Genomic DNA, 17901 nt, shown 5'->3' on the forward strand with positions numbered 1-17901 from the left:
AATCCCAGCACTTGGGAGGCAGAGGCAGGTGGATCTCTGTGAGTTAGAGGCCAACTTGGTCTACAGAGTGAGATCCAGGACAGCCAGGGCTGTTACACAGAGAAGCCCTGTTACACAGAGAAACAAAAACAAAAACAAAAGAATCCCTCTTCCCGAACTCTGAAATCTGAATTGGTCCAGAATCTGAAATGTTTTCAATACTGACCGGATGCACAAGTGGAAAAGTCTGTGCCACAAAGTCTTCATGTTAAAATTGTTTGCAATATTATGCGAAGCTACTATCATATGTAGAAAGCCTACGGCAACCATAAATCAGTTTTATGTTGGGATGTAGATCCCACCCCAAATATTATGGATATGTAAATATTTCAAAATCTAAACTCATCTGAAATCAGAGACACCCTGGCCTTAAGCATCTCTTGTGGGCTACTCCGTCCGTACTACGTGACTATACTAAGTGTGGGTCTCCCACTACGTCCCGTGAAACTACAGTGTGTAAAATGCTGACGGTGAAAAGATAGAGGCCAGAAATCATCAATTATAAACACAAGTCCTGTCACCCTTCATGGCTGATATTTGCAAGCTTGGAACACTTACTCTTCTGAGGTCGGTTATCCCATCAGGGAACAGACTTGGTGGACACAGAGGCCCTATTGCGACAGCCCAATCCATTTTTATCTGTTATATATAGGTCTCCAATTAGATTCCCATCTCAAGCAAATAGCCGTGATAATTTAAATTAATTTTGAGTAGCTTGAAGCTGACAGCCCTAGCATTGAAATAAATGCGTTTGTTACGGAGGTAATTTATTTACATGGTGCTGGGAGCTGCCTCCTCTCTTGGATCCCCTTTCCACCAAATCATGCCGTCTCAAAAGAGGTAGCATACTTAGGAAGGGATGAAAAGTGGTCCAGAACCGTCCTTAGCCTTTCATGGGGTCTTTTCATGCAGCCTCCTGGTTGGAGGTATGTTTGATGGCATATTGATGGGACAAGTGGCATTTCCCTTCCCTTCTGATCAAGGACATTTTCTGGAGAAGGGCAGTGTTGCAGTGTGTGTGTGTGTGTGTGTGTGTGTGTGTGTGTGTGTGTGTGTGTGTGTTCAATCTGTGTACTCAACATTGGGGGAGCTACATTGGGGAAAAGCATGGAAAGGGGAGGTATTTGGTTCCTAAAACATCTCTGCATCTGACAAATAACCGTGGGCCTTTCTCAGAAGGCTGGCTGTTGTAACTCCAAGTTTTTGTTTTTCCTCTTTCTCTCCCAGGTGTGAATGAGGCCAGGCAAGAAGCTGCGATGCTGCTGCGATGCTGCTGAAGAAACAGCTGATTTCCATGTCATTTGCATGAACCCTGCTGTGAAAGGAGCCAAGCCCGGACTGGTCGGATACTTCCTCCTCTCCCTTGCTGAGCACTCCAGAGTCATTCATTGCTCCTGTGTCGGTTGAATTTGTGCCCTGTCCTCCTCTTGCCAAGGCAAACATCCATCCCATTCCCAGAGGAGGCATCCCCAAGCTCATCAGCGGGCCTGAACATGAACATGGGCAAAGCCGATGATGGTGAGCGTGCCCAAGGGACATGGGTCCCCATGGGATCCAGTCTCCAGAAGCAGGACCTCTCATGATGCCGGAGTCTGGGAGTGAGCACCATGCCCATCACCCAGGACAATGCCGTGCTGCACCTGCCTCTCCTGTACCAGTGGCTGCAGAACAGCCTGCGGGAGGGTGGGGACAGTCCCGAGCAGCGGCTCTGCCAGGCCGCCATCCAGAAGCTGCAGGAGTACATCCAGCTGAACTTGGCTGTGGATGAGAGTACAGCCCCACCCGATCACAGTCCTCCGGAGATGGAGATCTGCACCGTGTACCTCACCAAGCAGTCGGGGGACACGGAAACCGTGGGCCTCAGCTTTGGGAACATCCCCGTTTTCGGCGACTACGGTGAAAAGCGTCGAGGGGGTAAGAAGAGGAAAACCCACCAGGGTCCAGTGCTGGACGTGGGCTGCATCTGGGTGACGGAGCTGAGGAAGAACAGCCCAGCAGGGAAGAGCGGCAAAGTGCGCCTCCGGGATGAGATCCTGTCCCTGAACGGACAGCTGATGGTTGGAGTTGACGTCAGTGGGGCCAGGTAAGCAGGAGGATGACCAGCCAGCGTGTGGCCCACTTCCATCTTTTATTTTTGGGGCTATAGTGTTATGGGTCCCCTGGCAAGAGGCCAGTGGCTTTTATCTCCTACAGGAAAACACGCTGAGTCCGAGGGTCCTGTTGCCTCATAACATCCTCGCAGTTACAGCAGATGGCAAGGAGATTGATTTCTCAGAGTTTACTTCCTAGAACTATCATTTATTAAGTAGTGTCTACTGGAGTGGACATTTGTCAGCCGGTAGCTCACTGAATACCTGGTTGGTTTGTTTTATTATTGTTTTCTTTTTTTGGTCTATTCATTAAGAGTACCTAGACTCAAAGTATTTCCCTTTCCCCAAAATTTGAGGTTAAAAAGAAAATAAACACTATGTGAAACTATGATATACGAAGCATCCCATTGAGCTAGACTATATCATTCAGTCCAGCATCTCACTGTCAATCAGAAACCCAAGGTAGTGGTCCTGGATGTGTTTCATCTGCTCATCACGTCATCTACAACAGGCACAAGACTCCCATAGACTCAAAGCGCAGACACCCATCCTGACATACTTGTATTTTCTACCTATACCACCACCACCACCACCACCACCACCACCACCACCCACCCAACACTGTAGGAAGTGAAGACAGGACAGTTACGCTGTTTCCCTGATGAATCAGCTTCCCAGAAGGTTCAGGTTCAGAGACGGGCTAGATGGACTCAGAGCACTCCGAACAGCTGTCATGGTTACGGTTTACCCGACAGCCGTGGTGAAAACTGCAGGGTGGAGTCTAGGAGCAACTCTATGCCAAGTTGCCTTTTAGTATCAGTGTCCATGGTATTCAGAGGTCCCTACATGGAGTATTGTCACTAGGAAAGCTCACATGAGGCTCAGTGTCCAGGGTCTTCATGGGGATTGGTCATGTGGTCCTGACCTTAGTCACCTTGTCTCTAGTCCCTCCAGTGGTAAATCAATACCATGTGGTCCAGAGCTCCCACATAAGCCACATGGTTAGCATAAGCTATGTGGCATAGCTAAGTGCCCCCAGATACAAGGAGGTATTCTCCTTGCACAGGATATTTCAAGGGCTTACGTGTTGCCTCCCAGGGCTGGTCAGAAGCCAATCTTTTCCTTGGCATGTATGTGGGTTGAAAGCCTCAGACCTTCTGAGTTCACACTCTGCTGTGCACCTGGAGTCCTGGACACCCATTACCTCATAACAACCCAGATGTTAACAGCGGAAGACAAGGAGACTAGCTTGATATTTTTCAAGGCTCACTTCCTGGCCCTTTTTGAAAAATTGAAAGATGTACTTATTGAGCAGTATCTCCCAGAGTGGGTGTCTGCCAGCCCGTACCTCATTTAGTACCTCATCACATGTCTATATGAGAAGTTTAACCTCTACCACGTTTAGATTGCCCAAGATTACCCAAGTGAGAGGCAGAACTGGGGTTTGAACCCAGATAAGTCTAGCTCCACAATTTGTGCTCCTAACCACGGTGTTATAGCTGTAGTCCTGTATTTAGTTGGGTGCATAATTTCATGGATGGTTTATGGCTGCACACAATACCTCCTTAGTATAACCACAAACACCAGGGGAAAAGTAAACAAACCAACAAGGCCTCCTCCTATTCAAACCAACAAGGAAACAAGCCTTTTGCCTCACCTTCTAGAAGGAATTACACAGACAAGACTAGTTTACATTATTATAATGAAATAACTTAAGGGAAGGCTACTTTATAAATAAATGAATTTACTCATTTCATAGTCCTGGAAGTTTAAGACCAGGAAGCCCTGTAGGTCCTAGGCTCCAGTGAAGGCCTAATGGTGGACATAGTGTTACCATAGGAACATGTTTGTCAGCAGACAAGAAGCCAGAAAGCGACAGAGGTCCCACCTCCCCTTTACGTGACACGCCCCCAACTGACCTAAGGACTTCTCATTTGGCCTCACCCCTTAGTCCCTAGCACCTGCCAATATTGCCACACTGAAGATCAAGCTTTCAACATATAAGCCCTTGGGAGACAGACCGCACCCAAGTCATGGCAGAATTCCTTTGGCCAATTTATGTGCTACTGCAACTTGGAGACCAGAAGCAAGATTCAGGCTTTTGGTACAGTTATTTCTCAGAATCTGAGAAGGGTTGTTTCCAGGATCCTCAGTGAATACCAAAGTCCAAGAATACTCAAGTCTTTCATATAAATGATCTAATATTTGCCTCTAAAGTATGCATGTCCTTCTGTATATTATCTCTAGACTATTTATAATAACTAATACAATGTAAATAGCTGTTATACTGTGTTTTTTATGAAATAGTAACAAGGAGAATGCTCAGTAAAAATGCAAAGTGTTTTTCCTGTTAGTACTCCAGTCCATAGTCCCTTTCCTCTTCAGATGCAGAACCTGTGTATATGGAAAGCTATCGCTGGGATTTTTAAAGAGGTTTTGAGTGTTCTCAAGATGTTCTTTTTTTCCCACTCACTGTAACTGACAATTTCTATTTTGCTATGTGGGGATTTGTCCTGAGAAGTGTTGAGTAGGAATTAGTGTTCTGCTAAGGCCCCCATGTACCCCTTCAGATTCTGGCAGCCTCTTCACCCCTAGGTCTGTAAGCAAAATGTTTTGAGGGCCAGTATACCAACTTCAGATCTGTCTGCTAACAATATGAAATCATATCTAGTAAAAGAAACTTTTTGGGCCATCTGGTCTACCTGTCCTGAGTTTGCTTGTGGATTCCATATTGTTTTATGGGTGGTATAGGCTGAATTGTACCCTCCCCTGATTCTTAGGTTGAAGTGCTAGTCTCCAGTGCCTCAGAATACAAGCTTGTTCAGGAGTAAGAGAATTGCATGTGTAGTTAAGATGAGGTCATACTGAAGTGGCAGTGGCTAATGCAATGTGATTGTTGTCCTTATCCAAAGCTAATTTGGACACAGACAAACAGGGAAAATGGCATATCAAGATGAGTTAAGCTGCCACATGCCAAAGAACTGCCAGAAGCTAAGAGAGAGGACTGAAACAGGTTTTGTCTGCAGCACCAGGGGGAGCTGGGGGTGCTAACCCCTTGATCTTGTACCTCTAGTCTCTAGAGCTGTGAGATTTTAAGTTTCCGTTTCTTAAGCCGGTCAGTTTGTGGTACCTAGTTTGTAAAACTTTAAAGCACTGTGTGTGTTTTAGAGGAGGACACTTTAAAAGTTTCGTGGGTTATGTGGGGGAGGGACAGGTGCAAAATGTAAAAGATGAGGTCATGGTTGCTTATTTCAAAATTACACGCCTAGCCATGGGTGGGTTTGGCAGCCTTCTTGTATGGAACCACACATCCAGTACGGAACCCAGGCATAAAGGAGCCTCCTCCATGGCTGGTACTGTTGTGGTCACAGTTTGCCTCTAGCTACCCCCAAGAAGTTTTGGAGGGGTGACAGCTTCTTCCTGCTGTGAATTTCAGAGGATATCCTGGAAGAGTGGGGAATATCAGTCTCATGTGATATCACATCCCCCTTCCCCACCCCCAGACAGCTGGGAAGAGCCTCTGTTTATAAGATCCATGGTCACCATGCTGGGAAAGACAGGATTTTCTGAAATGTTCCATTTACTTCTGTTTGGTGTAGGAAGAAATGGGAAAGGTTTTTAGATTAGTTCCTACATGAAATGTTTTATAACCCTAGTCACTCCCTCACTAGCTCTCTATAAGCTGGTTTACAGATCTGGTTTGATCTGTTCCTGGGGGACAGATTATTCCAAATTGGTAACAAAACATGGAATTAAGATGGAACCCACATACCCAAACACAAACAGACTTTTCTGAAAAGTAAAAGGGCCCGGCCCACGTTTCGCTTTTACAATGTATTTTTTTTTTTCAGGAGGTAAACTTTGGAGATTTTTATAGGTTAATAAGTGTGAACAGAGCCCAGTGCAGAGGACACAGGCTTTCTAAGGAGTCAGTCGCTCTGGCTGCCGGAAGCCTGTGACTGGAGGCAAGTTCCCTTGGCCCAGGAGGCTGACTCTGTTTTCCTAATAAGAGCTGCATGGTGGGTGAGAGAATATGATTTATCAACACAATGACTACAGAGCTGGCACAGCACAGTGTACTCAGTTCATAGAACCTTTTAGCACCCCACCCATTCAGCCTCAGGGAACCTGAACCTGCAACACACGCCACAACAGAGTAAAGGCCTTTGAGTTTGAAAGTCTCAAACTCTGCCACAGTTCCTCAGTCACAGGAGGCTATGATAGTGATGTCACCGTTGCCCCCTTTATCCACGGACAGTCCCTAACCCTGGACTGATGAGCTCTTTGCTATACATATTCAAAGGTTAGTATGCATTAAGTGTAGGAAGAGGTTAGTCACATAAGTAATATTAAAATGAGACCATCATAACAAACTACTGTAATAAGTTATGTGAATGTGCCTTCAGTCTCAAAATATATAACTGTGCTATTTTTTTATTTATTATTTTTGTTTTGTTTTGTTGTTGTTGTTGTTGTTTTTTCTGTGTAGCTTTGCACCTTTCCTGGAACTCACTTGGTAGCCCAGGCTGGCCTTGAACTCACAGAGATCCTCCTGGCTCTGCCTCCCAAGTGCTGAGATTAAAGGCGTGCGCCACCACCGCCCGGCTTCTGTGCTATATTTTTTGAGCTTCTTGACCACAAATAACTGAAGCCACGAGTAAGCAGTGGGCTCTTGTATTGTGTGTAACCGCCATGGACTGGGTGCTGGCCCCTTAATTCGCAGGGACGCTGACACATGCAGACTCATGGTCTTCCAGTCCCACCGTCAGATAGCGCCTGTGTGTTCCTGGAGTGTGAGGAGTCTGTATGGTCCCACTGGGCAGATGTGGCCCGGGCACACTTAGGGTGACTGACCGTATGGCACAGGAGCGTGCCATGCAATAAAGACAACTGAATGTCAGCCCTCGCCAGAAGCAGACTTCAGTCCCCTCTGCCTCAAAATCGTGTGTAAAAATAAATTTAGGGTTGGTACAAGCTTAGACTCTGGTTACCCATGGCAACCTTGAGTTCTGTCTGGATTAAAGCAGATTTAGGCAGAGTGTCAAGAGGCTACGAGAAGGTGTTACTTGGAGAACCGACTACCGGTGGTGATGTAGTAGGAGACAGAGAGGGGAAGAATCTCCAATTATAGCTTTATAATATGGTCCCTGGGGCCACTTAGCGCAGGGTCTTGTCTCCCTGCATATATGCCCAGAGGGACCCAGTGCCCCACGCAAGACTATGGATATATATAGTAAGAGGCAGTCACCTTGATGACCTAGAGATATTAACGAAAGGTTAAATTATACTCAGCACACTCCTTAAGAAGCCAGAGAAGCGTGTGACACACTTTAGAAAGATTTCCATTGAGGAATGCTAAAAGGAAAACAAGTTTCAGCATTTAAAATTCAATTATCTGGAAAATTTGCCATGTGAAATGGCCCATTCCCCCAAGGATTCCGGTTGAAAAAAGCAGTCCATGACCCACGTCGGTGGTCTACTTTGTTTTTTTACCCCAGAAGAAACTGGGGCTCGGGGAAGTGCTTTCCTGAGACCATGTCTCTTCACAGGGGTCAAGTTTATGTCCTTTGATTTGGCTTCTAAAACTTTTTTCTTCAACCGTGTAAATAACAACACGGCATTAGGATAGTTCTCTATGGCTTATGATCCAAACAAAGAGAAAATTAGGTTTTTCTACGTGTTTTATAAACGAGTGGGGGTTGCATCTCGGGCCTCCCCTCTCATTAGAGTGTAGCTTGTGGCAGCTTCATGGTGAGGATCACTGAGACTGTTGGGGAGGAACACCAAGCTTGCCTTCTTTCCCTCCGCTCCCAACTGCCGCCCTGTCAAGGCAGCGGAGAATCTGAGAGCCATTGTCTGCCATCTTGTGGTTGAAATCAAGCACTGTGTGAGAGAAAGTCCTGAAGGTTGTCTGTCCGTCCCCGGAGCTGAGTGTGTTTCACAGCTGTGCTGGCCAGGTGACAATTACAGCCGTCAGGGGTCTCTGTGAGTCGTACCACCTGAGCCCCGGTGAACCATCAGAATGTGAACGGGGCACGGTCCTCTCCCAAGATTGGCTCCTGGCCCCCCAGGTTCCCACAGCAAATGAGACACTGAGTCATGTGACCCACCCTGCTGGGCTCCTCAAGACTGAGGAGGAGGGTTTCCAGCACTACACTGGCTAACAGGGCGAGTTTCTTAGAGACAGCAGGTAGTGTTGGGACACCTTCCTCCACGGCCATTGATTGAGGGACGTCTTAGGGTCCACTTTTTTGTTTTTTTGAGACAGGCCCATGCTGACCACGAACTCCCTACGTAGCAGGAGCTGACCTTTAACTTCAGATACCCTTGCCTCCGCCTCCTGAGCGCTGAAACCACAGACATGTACCCGCCACTCCTGCTTTATGTAGTGCTGGGGGCTGGACCCAGGGTTTCATGCCTGCTACATCCCTAGCACTGGATCCACTTGCTTTTATGAAGGAAGAGATGGCATGAAAGTGGGGGGACTTTCCATGATACAACACCCCATCCAGACCTGCTTTTCTTCATCCCAACCACCTGCTTCCCTGGTGCTCACCTGAGTGAGAACTGAATGCCCGCGGTGCAGCCACAGACTCCCGCCCAGGAAGATGGAAATCCTCATGTCCCACTTGTCAACGGCTAGTCTTACTTCTAGGAACTTCTGTCATTAGGAAGCCTAAGGAGAGAAGCATCTGGCATTACTGAAGAGTTACTAGTCTGACTTTATACCCTCTCTCTGTGGGCATTTCAGAGCCAAAAGCAGGAACATCATCTTCTGCCTCATGTTTCATGTTTGGGTATTGAACAGGTTTGAGCACTTATAATCTTTCACGTTTTGGTACTAAATGTCCCCCAAATGAGTGTTATAGAGGGTCTTTGAAATCCAAGCTTTGGTACCAGGATCGCTTCCTGCCCCTCTTAGAGACTTCTGAAGGGGAAGCAAGGCACTGCACAGCCTTGCTCACAGAATTAGAAAAGCCAAGGCTCCCGTCTTTCGATAATCACTTTGGGTAGCTTCACAAGGGGCAATGAAACCTGATGTTTTAAGAACTCATCTGTGTACAGTTTAAAAGAAGACTAGCCAGGTGTGGTGGCACATACTTTTAATCCCAGTATTTGGAAGGCAGAGGCAGGTGGAGCTGAGTTTGAGGACAGCCTGGTCTACAGAAGGGGTTCCAGGACACCCAGAGTTACACTTGATTTAACAAAACAAGACCAAAACAACAATTGAGGCTGTAACTCAGTGGTAGCCCACTCGTCTGACATGCTCAAGACCCTGGCTTCAAATCCCTACCCTGTAAAAACAAATAAATAAAAAAAATACATTTAAAATCATTACATGGATTTCCCAATACGATTCTTCTTTGAATATGATCTTCCTCCAAAGAGTTTGACTATGTGAGTTTGACTTATATTACTTAAATATTTGAGAGACCATGACTACTGGTAACTTTTTGGGTGGCCCAACCTAACAGTGTTGAAATGTCCAGAGTAACATAATGTGGGGGGCTTAGGGTTCTCCAAGATTCAGAGGCATAGATACACAGGCCTGCACTGATAGTCTAATCTTCCATCTTCCCAAACAAACAAACAAACAAAAAGGATGATCTCTCATTTACATTGTCTCCTGAACTTAAATTTAGTTGTTTTGTTTTGTTTTTTGTTTGTTTTGTTTCAAGCACTTTAGCTGGAAGCAGACAGGATAACTAGAATGCGCCCATCTGGCCTGAAAGAAATCAAATATCCAAGTGAATAGCCAGGAACGGGACTTAAGTCCTGCAAGTATGAATAACTGAATTCTGCCAACAAAGGTGATGTTGGGGTCCTGCGCTGTAGATGATGTGGTTGGCAAGCTGCAGCCACCATCTCATGCCAGCTTCTGCCTTGCTGAGCAGAGCCTGGCTACCTTGCACCGTGATCTCCCCGTTAAGAACCATAGTAAGGACTGGAGAGATGGCTCAGCAGTTAAGAGCTTGGGCTCCTCTCCCAAAGAACCCAAGTTCAACTTCTAGCACTTATATAGAGACTCACAACCATCTGTAACTCCAGTCCCAGGGGGTCCAGCACCCTCTTCTGGCCTCTGAGGGTACAAGCATGCATGCGGACAAAGCATCCATAGTGTATACATCCATATGCAGTATATATTGAAAACATGGATGATGGGTGTTTCCCCAAAGCCTCTGCAGGCATAGCATTGGTTACACAGTAAGAGAAAAGTGCTATGAGGGCCACGTGCAGGTCAGTAGCAATCCGCCTCCAGTCTCTACTCACCGCTCTCCACGCAGGAATCACGCCTCCCTCATGATTACATCTCCCTGGGAATGAGATCTGTTCTGGCCTTTTCTCTGCAGCTGTGTGCCGTCCCTCCTGCTGTAAGGGCCGCTCAGGGGGATGAAGGTAGTTAATGCTGACAGGCCAGCATCAGCACCAGAAGCTTTGGTTTAGACCTTGGCTCAACCTTGCTAAGCTTTGGATCCCACTTTTAAATGGAAATAGAGCTTTGGGGAAAACACGGAACACACAGTCATTGCTGTCAGTGGTTCCTTCTGAAGACCAAGCTGATTATGGGAGGTCTGTGGGGGGTTCAGTGAGGTAATGCTCAGGGGGTCTCATGGAGAGTGGTGCGGGAGACCCTCTAGAACAGTAGGTCATGGGTAATAGAAAAACATTCTTGGAAGCACTTGCCCTTCCTGCATACGGTTCCTAGCATTCTAATTGGTTTTGTACCTCAGGACTCTGGTCCTTTCTTCCTCTGCCCCTTACCCAATTCCAACCTCTACCTATTGGCCATACCCTCCCTGGGGTAGATAACCTCCGTCCTTCCTGGAGACTTGTTTAGCATCCAGATTTGTCTCCCGGGAGTTTGGAGTTAAGCCAGCGAGGCCAGGCTTCTCTCAGTGGTATAAACAGACTGAAAGGTCTCATGGAAGATGCCTGGAATCAGGTCCCAGAAGCAGCTGGAGCGAATCACGCACCAGTCACCGAAGGATAGACATGGCAAAGAAAGCCAACTCCTTTAGTGGGACACATGATGGGCAAACAGGGCTGAGAGAGTTCCCAGGAAGACACGGGCAGAGGGCAGCTCCCACCGTGCCCCGCTGGACTCTGTCCCATGACATTTCTGTGTCCTCATAAAAGATGTTTTGCAAACAGATAAGCCCCTGTCAGAGGCCGCTGAGGAGTCAAAGCTGGTTCCCATCCACCCGAGGACACCATGCCCAGGCGCTGATTCCACATAAACACAGAAGAAAATTAAATTGCCTTTTCTTTGGCTTTTTTCCAGAGTCTGTCAGCACAGTTAAATTCCCAGTGGCCTCTGGAGGGCACTATTTAATTAAGTTTATTTCGTGGTGGTGTGCAGGGCACCAACCAAGTGTGGTAAGAAACTCGGGTTTGTCCTGATACTGCCTACCGTCCGGTGAGACCCTGCAATACCATGTGCTAGCCAGTGGCTGGGCCCTACGGCTGTGGTCCCTTAAACAACGGCCGTCCCTCTGCCGTCTGGCACTTGTAGATTGCTTTCTTGAACAAGATTGCTCACGTTCCTACAGGCGTGTTTTAAACAGGTGCCGAACAACACAAAGCTTTTCCTGTCTTTTAGTTTCAATGAATGGAGAGACACAGGTTACAGCTTGTGAAAGGGAGCAGTTCAAATTCGGTCGGCCTGCAATTACTTGAGCGAGGGGAGACATAATTTGTATGTTTCCTAGGCAGGTATTCCTTTTAATTAGAAAAAGGAAAGACGAATTCATGGAACACAGCATAAACAGAAAGGAGAAGTGTTGAGAAAGTGTTCAGGTCAGGGGGGGGGCAGAGCAAGGTGGGGGGTTTGCTTTTTCTGTCTGCTCACTGACACCAAGGCAGGAGGGTAGGAGTAGGGGTGCCTGGCTGAATTAATTGACAGTTCTTCACTAATCCTGAAATAACCAGCTCTCTCCTTCCCTTCCTCTATTGCTCCTTCCTCCCCCTCCTCTCAGACTATTTCTTTCCTTCTTTTATTATATACTTGAGTAAAAAACTATGTTTGCCATTTGACACAGGTTTGCTGATGAGCAAGCCCCTGGGGTCCTCCGGCTCCGGCTCCCCAATCACCAGGATTGCTGGTGCATGCTGCCATGCCCAGATGTTACACAGATGCTGACTCCCCAATCACCAGGATGGCAGGTGCATGTTGCCATGCCCAGATGTTACACAGATACTGACTCCCCAACCACCAGGATTGCAGGTGCATGCTGCCATGCCCAGATTTTACACAGATACTGACTCCCCAACCACCAGGATTGCAGGTGCATGCTGCCATGCCCAGATGTTACACAGATACTGACTCCCCAATCACGAGGATTGCTGGTGCATGCTGCCACGCCCAGCTTTTTAACACAGGTTCTGGGGATCAAACTCAGATCCTCATGCTTGGGCAGCAAGCGTTTTACTGAATGCACATCTCCCTCACCCCCTAGACAATCTCTTGATCTTTATTTTTTAATCCATCCAAGGGTGTTTATTAGATCTACACATTAGACAATACTGGTACTCCTGATACCCAGAGCTCTTGATTTCCTGGCACACACCTTGGAAAACTACCTTCCCCTTTTAGAAGTAACAGTGATCAATAATATGAAGGAATTTTAAGAGTAAATGTGTTTTATACTAGCTTTATTGAGGTACATTTCACTTTCTTTAAAATATTTTCTTTACAATGTATGTTCACAGAGGTGAGTGTTGCCTGTCTGCAGAAGAATTTCTAAACAGTCTTTTTTTTTTTCTTTTTTTTTTTTTTTTTTTTTTTTTTTTTTTTTTTTATTTTTTCAAATTTATTTTTCTTTTACAGTGGTATCACTTTATTGCTTATTAAGTTTTGACATTGATATTCCCATTAAAGTTCATCTCATATCCCAGTAATGCTCCTTGACAGAAGTGCTGATGGAACTGCTGCAGTATTTTATTGCCTCTTTTGTAATTAATAATTCCCCACTGGCTGTTTCCAAGATGTGAGCTGTGTACAGTCAAGGATGAACACAGTATTGTAATTTCAAAAGGGAAAACAAAAATCATCATTCTGATTCTATAAAACCTGGTACATGCTACCTTAAAGACATGCTAAGCCTCCCTTTCTCAGATTCAGAACTGCCAAAGAAATACTATTTATTTGCTTAAATTGAAAACATATTCACTAACTGTATTAGCTTTTTACAGATAGATCCCATCTATGGAAATTTGCTTTCCATCAATGAAATAATTTCATGTGTTTACTTTTTGGTGGGAATAACGGAGTTAAGAGCAACAACAAAAACACAAAAATGCTGCAATGGAGAGGTGGAACACAAAGAGGCAAGACATGAAACTGATTAACAAAAAGACATGAAACTGATTAGCAAGACCGAACAGCGAGAACCAATGCCCTTGGCAGTGTCCTCCTTCTAGAGGCTCAGGTAAGGAAGCTTCCTACGGAACAGCTCGAGGGACTTTCTCAAGACTGCACGCACAGGCCAAGGTCATCGCTGTGACATGGCAGACACCCAATGCCAACAGGATGCTGCCGCCTCTGGTGAGGAACATAGAAATACAGTGGATTATAAAAAAAACACCCAAAGCCCAGCTGAGCACGGCTGTATACACATGGTCCCAGTTCTCCAGAGTCTGAGACAGGAGGATTGAGTTCGAAGGCCAGCGTGGGCCAAGCAATATGCTATCTCAATGCCAAAGCTAAAATAAAGACCCAAATAAATTTTTTGTCTGATCTTAGGCAGGACATCTTAGGAGGACAGATGGGGTGGGGGTACAATCTCACTCTCACCCACATGGATGGTTGAACTGTAATGTCCCACACTACATGCCATGAGGGTAAGGGAATCCTCTTAAATAATTAAACAACTTGAGCAAGTTACCGTCCTATCAAGCTGCTTCCCAAGCCAAAAACAACCAACCAAACAATAGAAAACAAAACCCCACATTCTGTCAGTTGCCATATTTACCAGGTATTAGGAAGATCTACTTTTATTATTCTAACTGCAGCGCACAGAGAGCCATCAAAGGCCACTTGGGAAAATGTGTTTACCTCTTTGTATTCTAACAGAGGTGGGAAGCCATCCACTGTATAGCATCAGCCCTTGAGGTACATTGGGAAGGAAATGGCCGAGTCTTTCCAGCAAATAACATACACCTAGTACTGCTTATAAAACAAAGAGATAACACATCCCTTGAAACAGGGAAGAAAAGGTCATTCTGTGGGAGTATCTTTAGAGTCTGCATCAATTTGTCCCACTTCATCGTCCAGGATTCCTGGGATAGCTGTAACAGGTATGGTGCTCTCTGCTTCTGCTGCTGCCATGACCGCTTCATTTCTGCCCTGAGCGGCCTCACTTCGGACCTTGTCTTCGGTGTTCCTATTTTCAGATGCTGTTTCACAGGTCTGCTCTTCCAGCAGCTTTTCCGTGTGCGGGTCACTACTGGTCTCCGCTGTGTCCCCAGAGCCTTCTACTTCAGCTGGAACTTCATTATGCTCTGCAGCTGGCTCGCCTTCCCCCTCCACAGCTCTCACCGCTGCTGTAATCACCTCTGCTAAGACTTCTGCAGCGACCTCCTCTGGTGTCTCCTCCTTCTCCTCTCCTCCTACATTTTCATCTCCTTCTGTCTCAAGATCAACTGTTTCATTGGCAAAAGGATCCTCACCCTTGAGGTATTTTTCCAGCATCTTCACTATATGTTTGTTGTTTAAAACACTCTTAGCCACATGGAGACTTGTTTTCTTGAACTGCTCAGCAGCCAACCTTCGGTTATGGTTATGGTCCACAGAGTGCAGATGCCGCTGGAGGAGCTGGTGCTGTGCAGGAATCAGCATGTCACAGGCCAGGCAGTGTGCGGCTTCAATCTTCTTAAAGAAATGCTCCTGGCCAATCCCTTTGAATGGATCTGGTTTAGGTTTAGGGCTTTCCTTTTCCAACAATTCCTGACGCCGCTTCTCAATTTTCTTATTCCTGTTTATGATGTACTCCTGGAGGAACTCCACTGTCTTGTCGGGCAGTTTGGTACTTATAAACCGCAGAGTCTCTTTGTGAAATTTGCTTTGCAGATGCTTTTGGATTTCTTCATCTTCAAAGCTACGAAACTTGCATACAGAACAGGCAAACTGAATCCTGTCAGCTGCTCGGTCCCGCATCCTGTCTCTCCTCCTTTGCTTCTCCCGTCTCTTCTTCACATCCTCGTCCTCATCCTCCTTTTCTCCTCTCTGCTTTCTGGAGTCAGAGAATTCATCCTCCCCCCTGAATTCTTCATCCCCTGACCGTAGGTCACCAGCTCCATCATCGTTTTCAGATAAATCTCCTTCACTGTCAGCACGGGCCAGTTTGGCATCAGGTTCTTCATACAATGGAAACTGCTTCCGCTTCCTGCCCATGTTGTCTGGTCCAAAGCGCTCAAACCCTCTCCTTCTGGGCCAATCTCGTATCCGAGTCTGGGACCGGCCACATCCATAAGGCATGGCGCTACCAAAGCCGCCCACCCCCTGCATGCCCATCATGCTGTAGTCAGGGGCCATGGACTGGGAGAAGAGGGACGGAGGTGGCCTGTTGGTGGAGGGCCCACCTAGACCACGTCCACCCATGTAGTTCAGTTCATTCCAAGTAGTGGGTAGGGGCTCTGAGGAGGCTGAGGGTGGCATGAAGGGGTCACTACGTATGAAGGTGCTGGAGTTGCTCCGGTCCTGGAAGCGGCCCTGGCCCTGGCCCCGGCCCCTCATGAAGCCATCAAGGGAGCCCCGTTCTGGTGTTGGGTCCCGACAGTCATTGAATGTCCCACCAAAGCTACCATTTCGGTCAGCCCCCAAGTCAAAGTCATAATCATAGCTGTAGCTAGGGCGATAGGGATTATGCTCAGGCAAACAGGGCCTGGAGTCATAGGGCTCATACGGCTGGAAGCGGAAGGAGCTGTCTCGGTCCTGCATGCCCTCCCCACTGCTGCTGGTCCCACCCCTGCCTCCTTCCTTGGACAACATGTCCAAACGTTGGTTGATCTTGGCAATGAGCGAGTCAGAATTGTCAGGACATGGCTCTGGGGCAAAAGAGGCCATGTGCATGGCAGGGCTCCCAGCTGCCAGGCCACTGTCACTGGCCTTGGCGGCCTCCCATGAGGCTGGGCCATAACTATAAGGTGCTCCTGCAGAGACACTGGTGTTCTGGGCGCTGTAGTAGTTGTAGCTCTCATAACCTTGCCAGCTGGCCACACCGCTTCCATATGTACCCTGAGTGTTGGCAGGTCCAGCACTCCACGTTCCATAGCCTCCGTAGCCTTGCTCCATGTCTTCCTAAACAGTCTTAATAAATAAAAAACATGGAGCCAGATATAGGGGTGAAAACCTGAGAGATCAGGGAAATAGGGAGAGCCACAGCTAACCTTACCTCACCAACTCCACAGCTTCAAAAGCCGAATTACTTCCTGCCTTCCCACACCCATATGCCTTCCTGTTCTGCCATCTGATTTGCTCTCTCTGTCCAGCTACATCAATTCCTCTTCCTGGCTTTTACTTACCTTGGTGCCTTCTGTGTTCACCTCTTCCAAGGTGTGTTTCCAAACTCCTCTACCTTCATGTTTTCAAAGTTCAGTGGGAGATAAGAGCATCTTTGTCCACTCTTCACTTTTTATTTCAGAGAGAGAGAGAAAGAGAGAACGCCACAGTGTACATGTCACAGGGTCCATGTGGTAGTCAGGAGATAGCTTCTGTCAGCTTTCTGGAGTTGGTTCCCTCTTGGTGGCTCCAGGGATGCCCAAGGCCATCTGGCCCGGTGACAACACTCTACAAGCAGAGCCACCTTGCTGGCTACAGTGTTAGTGTGTCGATGACACAGCTACACACAGGAATGTACGGGGTTTCCTGCACAAACCTATGTTTTCGCTCCTCCTGTGCATCGATAGGATATATGGGATTGGAACTGACAGTGAGACAGGATCTCAAGGTGTCGCTTTTTGAAGAACAGTTTTGCAGAATCACTGTACCATTTTTCAATCCCACCAGCAGCACAGACGCGTTCTCATGCCTCACACTCCTGTCTGAACTTGTTATCATGTGTTTTGTTGTTTTTTAAAGGTGTGTGTGGGGGGTAGTGTCTTAAGGTGAAATCTGCTAATGTAGCGCCTTGAACTCACGACCCTCCCATGTCAGCTTCTCAAATGCTAGCTAGGGTCAGGGCAGTGTGCTACCACCCTCAGCTTATTGATACCTCTCTGGCTTTTCCAGCTACAGGGGAGTAGTCCCTCACTCTGGTTCTGATTTCCAGTGATGCTAAACATTAGGTGAGCTTTGGGGCCCTCAAGACCACGTCTTTGGAGAAATGGTAATGTAAATTTTAACCTGCTTTTAAAATTAGGTTAGTTACCTTGATTTTTGTTGCTAGGTTGTAACAATTCTATCAGATGTATAATTTATGATCTTTTTCCTCAGGTGACTACAGAGTTTAAGCAGTTGCCACTGCTTGTATTCAGCAGTCACCAAGGGACAAGGCTTCTCCAATTGTTGATTTATTTGTGGTGAGGGAAGTAGAAATCGGAGAACAGTTTGTGGGAGTCAGCTCTCAGAGGCCCCATGCTCATTCCTATAAGTCACAAACCAGAATAGGACCAGGCGCCTAAGGAGCAGGGCAAGGCCTAAACCTTTCCTGTCACAGTTCATAACACCTACTGGCCATTGCTTTGCCTCAGGAGTGAAGCTTTCTCAGAAGGTGTACAGAGGCCTGAAGGACAGGGTAGGCCTTCCCCCAAGCTGGGAACATGATTGCTTTTT

General features: G+C 46.9%; 2 protein-coding genes across 3 annotated transcripts in view; one reads left to right on the plus strand and one right to left on the minus strand.

Moving 5' to 3' along the window:
• Positions 1 to 17901, plus strand: part of Pdzd2 (PDZ domain containing 2) — a 381914-nt gene that overhangs the window by 153417 nt on the left and 210596 nt on the right. For both annotated transcript variants that reach the window (XM_028884407.2, XM_028884405.2), the window contains exon 2: positions 1267 to 2122. In XM_028884407.2, coding sequence (XP_028740240.1) covers positions 1647 to 2122 — 476 coding nt within the window. In that variant the 5' untranslated portion in view covers positions 1267 to 1646. The remainder of the gene's footprint in view (positions 1 to 1266; positions 2123 to 17901) is intronic.
• On the minus strand, positions 12955 to 16440 carry LOC114703563 (A-kinase anchor protein 8). The gene has a single exon (XM_028884410.2). It carries the CDS (start codon positions 16420 to 16422, stop codon positions 14347 to 14349), a length of 2076 nt encoding a protein of 691 aa, XP_028740243.1. The 5' UTR covers positions 16423 to 16440; the 3' UTR covers positions 12955 to 14346.

Source organism: Peromyscus leucopus, chromosome 11, assembly GCF_004664715.2.
Source record: "Peromyscus leucopus breed LL Stock chromosome 11, UCI_PerLeu_2.1, whole genome shotgun sequence".
Taxonomy (NCBI): Eukaryota; Metazoa; Chordata; class Mammalia; order Rodentia; family Cricetidae; genus Peromyscus; species Peromyscus leucopus.

What these genes read in the sequence shown, in the direction of transcription:
- LOC114703563 (XM_028884410.2), bottom strand. Translation starts at nt 16,422, where the DNA reads ATGGAGCAAGGCTACGGAGGCTATGGAACGTGGAGTGCTGGACCTGCC.